General features: G+C 38.5%; 1 protein-coding gene and 1 long non-coding RNA gene across 3 annotated transcripts in view; one reads left to right on the top strand and one right to left on the bottom strand.

The window, feature by feature from the left end:
• LOC146785792 (von Willebrand factor A domain-containing protein 5A-like) overlaps positions 1 to 12,973 on the top strand; it is a 541,765-nt gene that overhangs the window by 519,094 nt on the left and 9,698 nt on the right. The window contains exon 25 of the mRNA XM_085635057.1: positions 6,137 to 6,273. Within this exon, the coding sequence (XP_085491183.1) occupies positions 6,137 to 6,273 (137 nt within the window). The remainder of the gene's footprint in view (positions 1 to 6,136; positions 6,274 to 12,973) is intronic.
• Positions 7,991 to 12,973, bottom strand: part of LOC146785791 (uncharacterized) — a 77,879-nt gene continuing 72,896 nt past the window's right edge. The window contains exon 3 of one of the 2 annotated variants that reach the window (XR_014970798.1): positions 7,991 to 9,673. This is a non-coding gene — a long non-coding RNA (uncharacterized LOC146785791). The remainder of the gene's footprint in view (positions 9,674 to 12,973) is intronic. The other variant, XR_014970799.1, reaches the window with a different exon arrangement.

Here is a 12,973-nt window from a genome sequence, read left to right as displayed (position 1 = left end):
GTGCATTTAAGAATGCAGCAAATTCTGAAGACAGACTTTGACGTGTTATTTGGAGGAAAACACGTCATAGTTTTTGGGGATCTTTTGCAACTTACTCCAGTTAAAGGACAACCGGTATTCCATACACTTACACATGAAGACACGAAAAAGTCGTTAGGAAGTATAGGCAATGTAAATATTGGGACATATTTTGAGTATAAGGAACTCATTACCAATATGAGGCAAGCCAATGATGAGGACTATGCAAGTATTCTGAAAGATATAAAAATTGGACTACTCACAGAACATGGCAGAAAAGTATTACAGAGTCGATAGCTGAGTAATTTGTTTACAACAGAAGAAATAGTTCCAGAGAAAATATACAAGAAAATTGCTGAAAAAAGCACTGTAATCTGCTTAATGCCAACACTACATGAATGCTCTGTATTCAATCAAGAACTTTTGAAATTGGAAAATGAAGAGATCATAAAACTGGAAGCTGTGGATAAAATTCAACATGAACGAATAACTATTATATTGACAGGCAAATTGGCTACTAAATTGGATTCTCTGGAGAAAAACATTTCAAAAACAGCTGGTTTGGAAAATAATCTTTATGTGTGTATGAACTGTAGAGTAATTTTAAGACGTAATTAGGATGTAGAAAAAGGTTTAGTGAATGGAGCTATGGGTAAAGTTGTGGGTTTTGTAAAGTACCAGAAAAAAGATGGAATTGAATTCTTATAAATAAAATTTGATCAGATTGAAGAGGTTAAAGTCATTAGTCGTTGTTCAGTTTGTTTTTTGCTAGTGAAAGACTTATATGTACGTAGGAAGCAGTTTCCGATTTCTCTAGCATATGCTGTAACTATTCACAAGTCTCAAGGATTAACTGTTGATAGTGCTTTTGTAAACATTGGATCTACTGTGTTTAAAGAAGGTATGGCATATGTTGCTTTGTCACGCGTGAAAAAATTATCTGGTTTATTCATGATAGACTTTGATGACTCAAAAGTTAGTGCTGATGCAAACTGTGTAAAGGAGTATAATAGATTAAGAAGAAGCTATGCTCCTCATTTAGGTCAGTATCCTGTGTTTGAAAAACGTGTTGTTTGCCGGAAAAGGAGATTTGAGAATATCTGTAATGAGGATGTACAGAGGAGAAAACAAAAAGACAGTGATGTGACTGCAAGCAAAAAGAAAAAGGACAGTGTGGAAGAGGTTGTTGGTTGTCATTTTGAAAATAGCTCTGGTGTCAACTGCTACGCAAATGTAGTGCTGAATGTTGTATTTTATCTTGAAAGTTTGAATGAGCAGATAATACTAAATCATGAAAAAAGATTCTGTTCTTTACTGAGTCTCCTTTATGAGAAGCTGAGTAATGATAAAAATAAAATAGAAAGTGCTTCTGATGTTAGAAATCTTTTAGATGTATGTTCTGGATGTACACAGTTTACCCAAAATGTCCAGCAAGATGCACAGGAATTCTTGATGTATATCCTGATGGTACTGGAAGATGAAGGAGTAGAAGTAGAAAATGTATTTGGTGTCTCTTATAAATGGGAACATTGTTGTGATAACTGTATGAACACAAGCAGTAGTAATGTTGATTCTGAAAGGTTCATATATTTACCATTACCAGAAAGTAAAACAGTGACTTTTAGTAAATTAGTTAAAGATGCTAATCACAACATGGAATGTTCTCAATGTAAATCAGAAATGTTGTCAACGTTATTTTTAAGGAAATATGGACAGTATGTAATTTTAATGGTACAACGTTGTAGAGCTGATGGAACAAAACTGGAAACTTTACTGAAGAAGTTTGTTGGTAATCAATTAGTTATATCTGGAAAAACGTTTGTAGCAGTTGCAATAATTTTTCATGACGGTCCTTCTATAACTTCTGGTCATTACACAGTTTATCTTAAATGTGAAAAAGGATGGACACTGTGTAATGATTCTCAATTGATTTTCAAGCAATGTTTGCCTTATGATTTACCCAATTGTTACTTAATTTTTCTGAAACCCAAATTTTAAATACTACAATCAGCATCGGAAGAAAGCATTATTTAAATTTTAAAGGATTAAAATTGGATATTTCATTCAAAAAGGATTTTAAACTTACCATTTGGACTCAAGGAAAGGTAAAACAAACAATTGTGGACTTCTTTGACAGATATTATTTTGGAAAATGTTCTTTTGCAACAAGGTTTGAAAATTGTTAATGTACTTAAAAGGTATTTTTGACATTTCTATTAAGGTATGTTTTAGTGAGGATACATTTAGGGCTTTTTTAAACAATCTTTCAGATTTTTTTTTTTTTTTTGCCCGCTGTTAAATGATGAATACAATTGATTTCACTATTTTCAGTGAAAATCAAAACATTCTGAAAACAGCAAAAAAAGGGCAAAAAATTGCTTTGCTAAATATGAAAAAACATGTACTGTTTAATAAAATGTATTGTTGAATATTAATACTTTTTTTCTTTTTTTCAGAACTAGAAAGAAAATTTAGAAAATGTAATTCAGTTTCCTTGCAAATAAAAAAAAACATTTATTTCTAAATAAGTTACTTTGATGGTCAGGTAAGTTTAACATATCTGTATGTGTCACTGATTTCGTTTCATGCTTCCTTTTCTTCACCTCTCCTTACTCTGCTTTTCTCATTTCTCTTCTCACTCTCTTCCTGCTTTACTACTCTTTTGTAACTCCCTCACTCCTTCTCTACTACTCCCCTTCCTTTACTACCTCCATCACTAATTTTTCATCCATGCTGCATCTTAATTGCTGGATGGCTGAGCACTGTCGAGTGCTCTCTCAATGCTTTGGGAACTTTGTTGGAAAACGTAATGCACGGCATCCCTGCCGTGGAGAGAGCACCATCGTCAGCTGGTAAAGAAGGTTTGCAACCAGCTGACTGAGGCTTTTGATTTCGAACTGCTCGATGTCATGGAAGCACAATGTTCAACATGCTAATTAAGCCTGCATCAATGCCCTAACACCTACTACAGGTTTGATAATTTGCTTTAAATCAAACGCACATTGAACTTACTAAAAGGGGACTGTTTGCGCGCATCTGGGAACTCTATATCCCATCATGCATTATAAAAGAGAGTGCTTTTTAGCACACGCCCATTGGGGGCGAGCATGTTAATAAATTAACTGGAAACGAAAAGGAAAGAATGCGTGCCTCTTTGTGTGTTTGTAGCAGCCCAGGAAGAAGCGGCGTGAGGCCGTGAAACGCGTTGGCATTTATTATTCAGTTGGAGCAAGAAGCAAGCTGCATCTTAATTGCTGGATGGCTGAGCACTGTCGAGTGCTCTCTCAATGCTTTGGGAACTTTGTTGGAAAAATATATATATATATATATATATCTCTAAGTGAATTAACACCAGTGCCTGAATATAATCCACTAGAGGCTAAACTCATACTGGCCCTCTGGGCGACGGGAGCATTTTGAGGCTTTACACATCACTCCTCTTCAATACTCCTGACTCGGTGTGAATGGTGCGAGCAACCTGGGAGCAGGATGTGGGAGAGATGGATGATGACGAGTAGCAGGAAGCTAAGTTGGCAGCCCGTGTATTGACCATCCCTTCCAATTTCAAATTGATCCAGATTTGTTACTTCCACAGAATTTTTTATAGCCCTGAGCGACTTTGTAGAATGGTCAGAGCCCTGACTGTGACATGTATGCATTGTAACCACCCAGAAGGGACTTTCTATCACGTTATCCGGACATGCCGTATTATCATCAGATGCTAGCATACTATAAATAATATTTTCGCAAGTATACTCCACGCTCCCACTAACCTAGACCCGAAGGTGGCTTTACTAAGGATCTTGGAGGGTTAGACCATTATACGCAGTCAGGGGAAACTCGTGGGTGTAGGCTTTAGGCTTTAATGTGGCCAGAGAGATACTGCCCAATATTGGCAAAACGTTGAACCCTTCAATATTGCAAGTCTGGGTCAGAGCTGTGAACTACTGTAATGCGACTGAAAAGAAGAACTGTAAACATCAGAAGATATGGTGCCTGTGGATCCCTGACCAGAGAATTATTGATAATTAATCGAGTTGTCCTGTTTCTTTTTAATTTTTTTGTAAGTGTCTTTACAATGTTATTTCAGCAAATGTTGTGACTATGTGACGGTATATCACTGCTTTCTGCTGTACCCAGGCCATTGTTTGGTTGTACGCTGATTTTATGTTGTATACCAAATCAATAAACTGATATGAAAATGGAGAGAAAGAAATCTAATTGCTTTTCTCATGCACCTAAAGCGGGCTGCTGGGGGGATTTCCTAGAACCCTTTTACAACTTCTGGACTGCTCTTTCTCTCAATGTACTCTATCTGATGCTCAACCCACTGTTCTACTGTTCCCACCTGTTGGGTACAAGAATATCTGTCTGTGCAGCATATTCACCAGGCCAAAGATTTCACTCTAGTGATCACTTCTCCGGGGAAAGTGAGCAGTTGCACTTTGCAACCGAAACTTGGCCCATCTGCCTTCCTGACCATTGCCTCTGTCTCATAAGGGGCGCTGAAGCATCTATAATCATCTTGCCCCTTTGTGATGAACCCTTCTTCTCCCATTCTGAAACATTTAGGATGTTCATGCGCTCCTATACTGATGTCACGCGATACAGTTTTTGATCAATATTGAATTGAATTCCACACAGAAGGTCAGCCTGTATCAAACCTTATTAAGGCGCAGGGACTCTCTCACTGGTTTTATGGATTTTCTTTTCACCAGTCTACTTTTATCCAAGTCGTGTGATGTTAGTGATCTGTCATCTTGTAAAAGAATATGTGTCTGTCTTCATGCCTCCCTTATGTGAGGTTATTTGTGCCAGAACAAGATAATTTTGTCTAGGATGTCTGTGAACCTGTAAGTTGTGGACTGCTTTTTGGAATCGACCCTGTGTGTTGTTTCTATACAGACCACGTTTTCCTAGAATAATTGTAACATTTGAGTGAAGACAAGCTGTAAATATTCCACCATATAATAGAATTTCACCTTTTCCAGACCTTTCAAATTACACGGTGCCACAATGTGTCACACTGTTTCAGCTCCCTTCACACAGTCACCCAGTGAGGAGCCGATATCACACAGTGGCAGGGATGACACACTGAAAACCACTGCACAAAGTGTCTTTCTAGCTTGTCTGTCAGGGCTGTGAGGAGCTGATGTCTATTAAGAGGTGTGAAAACACCCCAGGACATCAACGACACCCTCAGCAACTTTTTGGGGGGAGGGGGTTGGGGGCTTTGTGAGGGGCAGAGTTGGGGGCAAGGGGGTTGGGGGCTTTGTGAGGGGCAGAGTTCCTTTTCTCCTAGGTAACTCTTGTCACAATGTGCTGCCCCCCTCCTCTCACAGTGAAATTAATTTGTAAGTTGGCAGGTATGTTCTTCCGATACAGTTTTCACTCTAATATCATTCCTGATACACTTCACTATGTATTCACACTTACAATGCAATTAGACAACGTTTGATTCTGCTGCTGTGACTTTCCTGTCAAGCAAGGTGCCTGCATTTGCTAGTTCCAGCAGTTTTCCTCATTTTCCTCATGTCCCTGCTCTGACAGTGGAGATGGCTGTGGTGAAACTTTTCCTAAGTTCCTCCACCTTGCTCTTTTAATCGTTCCTCCGATCCTTCTTGACATCTTGGAATGAGGATCTGAGATCTGCTTTTATCAAGAAAGCATCATCATTTGTAGACCCGATGGTGTCTTTCAGACATGGTGAGTTTGAGTGTAGAACACGGGGCTCCTGTGCAATTGAAGAGATATCCTCATTGGCCCTTAATACAATATTGTGCGTCTGCACCCCATCAAACTAACTGGGGAGGATCCTCTTTGAATGAAAACTGTAAATGCCTCTGATCAGTCATTACTAATAAAGAACTCCAAGGGGTGATACAAGATTGAATTGGGTCTAGTCAACACAGCTTGAGAGCTGCACAGCTTAGATGCAGTTTTTCTTCAGGTTCGTATCTCAGGCTTGATGGGTCCGGTGACATTTTTCATTGTTCTTTTGTATACCCATCTCACAGGGACAATTTAATGTGCAGGAATTTTGTTAATTTGGTTCACATATGTTAAATATTGGCAACTGCTCTTCTCTTACAAAATGTTTTCTGTATTTCTCTCTTAGTTGAACAGAAGGAGACAGACTCTGTCCTCAGACTTATTTCTCTGCAGAATGCTGATGGCACCTGGTGCTTGAACACAGATTTTGCTTCTGCCCTGGGAATACCTGAAGAGAAGCTCAAGGCAAATAAACCTAACAAGGTAATAGTCAGTGGAAATATTGATTTTTGAGATTTTGAAACTTGAAATCAATTTCTGCCGATGAGTATAAGAGATCCTATCTCAAGTATGAGAGTAACTTCCATCTGGGAAAGACCTGACGTGAACAGAAACTGTTTTTTGTTCCAATTGCTTTTAAAGGGAAGAAACAAGTAAGTTGCAGATACAATCCAATCACAAAATATGATTGCCTAATGTATAAATTGATTATGTTTTTCAAATAAATACCAATTTCCCTAGGTCACACATCTAATTGGTCAATCGATTACCAAATATGTACTGAGTTCTATCAGTTCCTACGTCTCTTGAATATAAAAATTCCTTCTAGAATTAACTGTTGACTATATTTAGGGACACGTTGGTAATGGATTTTTTTTGCTGGCTTTGTTTTAAAAGTTTTTGAGAACATTGGGCTGGTTTAGTCACAGTGACGTCAGGGATCTAAATTAATTTGTTATATCTGTACAGGTTTTGTTGCTGTTAGGAAATTCAGGTTTTGTCAAAGTTTGTGATCATATGTTTTTGTTATATAAGTGGTCCGTCTTTCCTTCTATGTGGCTTGGGAGTGGAATGTAAAGATTTTAGTGTGATCACCAGAAGTATTTCTTTACAAAAATGTCACATCTCCTATTATATTCTGCCTTAATTGCAGGAAATATGGCCCCCATATTGTCTGTTTTATTGATGTGTATGCTGTATTCTGACAAAGTTTAGTTTTGTAACTGTATGCTTTGTGAACATTGCAAAGTGAGATGATTCTTGACACCGTAACCAGGATGAAGTTAAAATACTAATGCAGTCATTGCAGTGTTTATTCGGACATGAAAGTAGTACCACTTGGGCAAAATAAACTAATGTCTGAAAGCATTCTGACACAGGCAAGGCCAGTATCATGATTTCGGTGTTAGTATGCAATCTGGTGATCACCTAAATGTTGAGTTTGGAATCTGTAATAATTCCGCTTCACCTAAACTGAAAGTTAATCTTGGCAAATGTGGGTGTTTTTTTCTCTCATAAAAATTGTAAGAAAGGACCACGTAAGCACTTTAAAGTCAAGTTGAGTTTCTTTTAGATGACTCTTTCCCACTGTCAATCGATGGAGTTTAACAGGGCTATAAAAACAGATTGTATTTGATGCTATCTGTCCCTTTTTGGACACTCTGTGGGCGCACCATTTAATAAACTAATAACAAGCTAAAGACATAGGTGTAGTCTGGTTTAGCACAATCAATGTCTCAACTACAACTTTTTGTGTCAAACTGTGGAGCACGCCTCATCTGGTGAAGGAAAAATGATGACGCCTGGATCATCTTCTCAAATAGAGCAAACAAGGTCACATTTTCATTCCAGGTGACTGCCAGCTTAAGGCATTCTTTGCTGAAGGATATCTCTAGACAATAATTATGGCTGTCATTGATGTATCTGGACTAATTACGTTTGAAGAGAAATAAAACATATCTGCAGGTTTTAAGATAAAACAGGAGCAAGAGAATTGTGAAAATAAGTATATCATATCTGATTTTCAGACCTTCGAATAGAGTATAATTGAATATTTGTAGGATTATTGGCAAAATGAAATGAAAAAATTAATGTGTCATAGATGTGCTAACTTGTCAGCAGAGATTGACTTGCTTGTCACAGTTTCTTAAAAAGTTAGCAAATAAAAGGAATAATAATGATAACTGATCCATCAGCGGTAGAAAAACTTGAGAGTTTTACTGGCACACTCTACAAATTCAATTTCTGGTTCATAATAAACAACTGTGAAATTATTGAAGACGTCCCTTCTAAGCAGGCAAGATATCTTAATAGAAATAGTGGTATAAAATTAATGGACACCCAGAAGTTGAAACATTAGATTTATTGTTAGCGTGTATCTTTGATTTATAATAAATGATGTAACAGTAATGACTGTATATTTATAGACACTTACTTGGCATGAACCAATCTAGTAAAGGGGAATGGCTCAGTCAATCATACATATTCATCAGGTGTTACAAATCTTAAAATCACATAGAGGACAAAACAAAATTAAAATAATTCATTGTATGTCAAATGTAATTGTATGGAGCGACAATAAAACACACAGAGGTAAAGTAAATGTAGCATTATACTCTTTCATTTTCATCCCAACCTACATCCCCTCGTGTGATGAAGACCACAGGTGAAAAAACGTGCTGATAACCTATGTTTAAAAACATAGCACTTAAGAGCAGCCTAACAAGGAGTCTCCTAATATGGATTCATCATCTCTCCCTTTATTGCAATCACAATTTTATGTACTTGTATTATTCAAAATGAGTGATGAGTAATATCAAAGCCACATGGCGTTTTAATTTTGCACTTCCAAGCTGCGAATACCAGCAGTGTAACTGAAAGAGGACATCACTATCGGGCTAACCTCTACTTGTTAAAGTGTGAGAGATCTTTATTCATATTGTCTATGTTTATGATCTGAGTTTAAGATACATCTATTCGAGAAAATATAAATGGTACTGAAGAAAAGTGGTAGTTTTTGTTGCATAATTATCTAATATCAACCTAAGCATTTTCCTTTTTGGATTGTATAGTGCATACAACATGAAGATAACAAGCGGTTCATGATCTTTTGATGGGTTCCTTTGCAATTACATATGCCAAGGAATCTTGTTTGGTCTATCCTTAACCTCCAGCTTCCAATATACATATCTAGAGGCAGCAACTCAAATCTTAATTTTGCAAACACATTTTTTTGCAAACTATGGCTTGATGTCATCTAGTTAGGGCTTCTCTTTTAAAATACTTAAGGCTATAAACAATCGACATTGTACTGAGCCCAACAACGATTCACCCAAACCCATTAGTTTTACCTTTTTTCATAATTGTTTTTCACCATATATCTGCTCGACACGTTTATATACTCCAAAATTGCTTGTCCTGAATTCAATGGCGCAATGCTGCTGGCTCGCGTGTGACACTTTTGTATTGTATTGCCAGCCTTTAATAAACACATTTAAAAAAAATATATATTGTTTTTCACACAAAGCTAGGATTGGGTCGCAAGTGCATTATCCCTATCTTACCCAACATAGACCTCCAGTTCACAGACCAAGCAAAGCTAGACTCTCCAACAAACTGGAGTATGCCACTAGTATACCTCATCACGATATGGATGTAGATATTGACACGCACCAAAGCTGAATTCAGAATGCCTAAGGTTTTTTATAGCATTCTTGTTTTATGAAGTGTACACTCAACTCTAGCATAAAGGAAGCCCTGTAGAAATAGGAGTAAATATTTATCGATGAAGCTTTTCTTCTTTATCTGCAAGAGGAGGCTACATGACTAAGCAATACAAATAGTTGGGATTCTCTTCATAGGATGGTCATTCCTCTTGTATACCCTGGAAAGACATGAATTTTAGTTTCATTAAAAAATAATCTTTCATTCAATATGTTTATGTTAACTAATTTAATCTATTTGTTGACTTTGAAACCTCAATACATAGTTAAAATCGCTATCGGGTTTAAGTATTCAGTTCAGATTTTGGTGTAGGCAGAAAAAGCACTCTTACCTAAATATTTATAATATATATATATCTTTCTCTTTTCGGGTGAAAATGCATCCATAAAAGATACAGTCATACATGCATACAATAAAAGGAAAATACAACCCGTAATATGTAAAAAAGCTTTTCATGCAGCTGAAACATCATAAAATTTTAAAACAATACAAAATGATAAAACTCTGGGAGACAGTACTGTACACACCCATGCGCTAAAAAAACTTCACCAATGCAGGCCGCTCAAATTCAGTCAATTCAAGAGAGCCTAGATCTGTAAGTGGCCTGCAGAAAACGTATCACTGCACAGAGTGTAAAGGGGTTAGGTAACAACTGTGAGTGCAAGAGTGCCACTTTAGCCTGGCTAAAATTAAAAATTTTAGCAAGGGCCTGAGAAAATGTTTTCTGGGCAATTACATTTTTTTACATAATAGTGTAAAATGTAACTTGTCCTGAGGAGATCGAAGATCGCAGCCACAGGGACCTCGCTGATCTGCCGGGAGAAAACAACCAGCCGGGGATGCAAAAAAATTATGAAGCTGATTAAATCTGAAACATGTGACTAAGAATCTATCATGAGCACTAGTTAGGGCCAAGAGGTATGGTTCGATACCCGGAACCGATTTTAGCATTACATAGGCCCTCACTAAGGGTTTACTAAGCTCAATGTTCTCACAATTCGCAGTAAAACATTTATTATGTAGGTCTTTTAAGATTTTAATGTCCTCAAAACTTAAAGTGTCGTGTGCAAAGAAAATGTCTGGCCTTCCTATAGCCTGGAAGGACTCCTTTACGTATTGTATCCAAGGGATTTTGTTGCCATGGTACAATGCCAGACAATCCAACAGGATCATGTGGTTTAAGACCTTATGTTCGCCTGCCCATATCTTTATCCAGCACACTAAAGGTTTGATTGCCATTTGATCTGCCAGGTAATCAACCCCTAGCTCTTCATGCACATACCAGGCTGGCATGCCTTGGGGGACTCGCAGTATCCGACGCAGGAAATTATTTTCTGCTACCTCAAACCTGTGTGGGGGCACTTCCCCCCCAGATTTCGCTGCCGTATAAAACTCTAGAAATACCTTTAGACTTATACAGTTTTGAGATGGCCTCCGGGGCCCATGAATCCAATCACCTTGCAAAGCTAGTGATGGCTTCCAAAGATTTATTCAGCTTGCTCAGCTTCCCTTCCAAGAGGGCTTCCCACTGTAATTTATCATCAAATAACATGCCCAGATAAGGGAAAGCCGAGGGTATGGTTGCCAGCTTTATAACTTTTCGGCCGGAGCCCCCGGGGACTCGCCACTAAAACATAGGACTGAGTCAAATTGACAGACAGGTCCAGCCTTTCAATAAATGCCACAAAACCATCTATTAAAACCTGCAGGCCCCGGCCCCTATGGGCCATGAGCACTGCGTCGTCGGTATAAAGTAGTCCTGGCAAAGCTCTCCTACCTTCTCTAGGGTAGTCTGACTGGAGTGCCAAAAAGGCAGCCTCAAGGCCATTAATATAAACCGAGAATTAAAAAGGAGCTAGAATATAGCCTTGGCGCACTCCCCATCTACAATTAAAGTGATTGGAAAGGTCTCCCTCATGGGAAAATCTCATTGCCGCCGCCGTGTGAGCATGGAGTGATATAAGTAGGTGGACAATACAATGATCCACTCCCAAAGAGGTTAATATATCCCACAACTTAGTCGGTTTTACCCGGTCAAAAGCGGACGCAAGGTCCATGAAAGCTAAATACAGAGCGCCCAATTGGGCCTCTGTGTATTTAGATATAGGAGATAAAGGTTAAGACATTGGTCTGTTGTTGACAAACCTTCCCAGAAGCCATAAACATTTGGCACCTAAACACGTTTTAGGTCATATGGTGGTTTAAAAATACTCATGTGTTGCGAAACAACAAACATAATATGGTGATTGATAGTCAAGCTATTGAAGTAGTACATGAAGAGTTAAACTATGCAGAGTTTTTTCAGTCTACTAGCTTTGACATTTAGTGAATTGGGAAGTGAAAGTTTAAATAATGAAATCACATATATTGTCTACATTATAATTAGGGTGTTCGAATCAGCCACATGAAGCAGGAGCAGAACCAGTGCTCTTCAGGGTGTATTGTAAGGCCTGTATATTACCACATGTCAATTTCATCAACTGCTGTCAAATTTCATCAGTAGAAGGGTGAAATATAGGAGTGTAATCAGCCTTTAATGTTGTTAATGGTAAGATCAAAAGGCACTTGAGGTCTCTCACTGATCCAGTTTCTGAAAGTCTTTTAGAATGTGGTTTTCTTAAACGCATGTGGTGGAGAGGGCAAGAGTCTACTAGGACCCAAGATGGAATCGCCATAGAAAGGTCTGATAGGTCAGGGAGACCCTCAAGTTCATAACCCTGACTTGGGTTTATGGAGATTCCAGTGCACTACATGTGGGGGGCAGGCATCTGATCCACTGAAACTTGTGATTCACTTTATGATGCTACCAGGGCCCATACTGGCCTAAGAACGAGCCTGGCACCCATCAGTCTTTGCTTAGTCCTGCTTGCCCAACCCTGGATTTGTGAACTGCTGCATGCACAAGCAGCGACAGTGGACACTGGCTGACTGGCAGTGATAACCACTGTGTTCTACTGCGCACTTCAGTGGAGGTGAACCGAGAGAGAGAAGACAGGATGTTGTAGGTGGCTTTTCTCTTCCCCTCTTCGTTAAATATTACCATCAACGTAGTTTTTGGGAGAATTTATTACTGATGCCAGCATCTGATAGAGGAAGCGTGAAGACATTAACCAATTACTGACACCTAGTACTTCCTAACATATGCCTACTGCATAATCAGTGGCACACATTCTAGGGCAGTGATTCAGCAGGAGCATACAGGGCCTCACCCTGTCATACTGAGATACTTCAAAATGCCAATAGACACGTTATAGCACTTGGTGACTAGGTGAGAATGAGTGGAATTCTGGTCAGAGAGACTATTGCTTGGAATTCCTTCTTGTTGTCTCCTTTACCTTCGGACATTGGCACTCTTCAGATCCTGCATGGTGGCGCTGCAGAATCACTGTGATCTTTTGTCTTTTGCCTTCAGTTCCACACTAGATACCACATCTACATGTTGCCTCACTTGTTTGGAGGC

This window comes from Triturus cristatus, chromosome 11 (assembly GCF_964204655.1).
Source record: "Triturus cristatus chromosome 11, aTriCri1.1, whole genome shotgun sequence".
Classification (NCBI taxonomy): Eukaryota; Metazoa; Chordata; class Amphibia; order Caudata; family Salamandridae; genus Triturus; species Triturus cristatus.
This window is presented reverse-complemented; position numbering and strand designations above follow the sequence as displayed.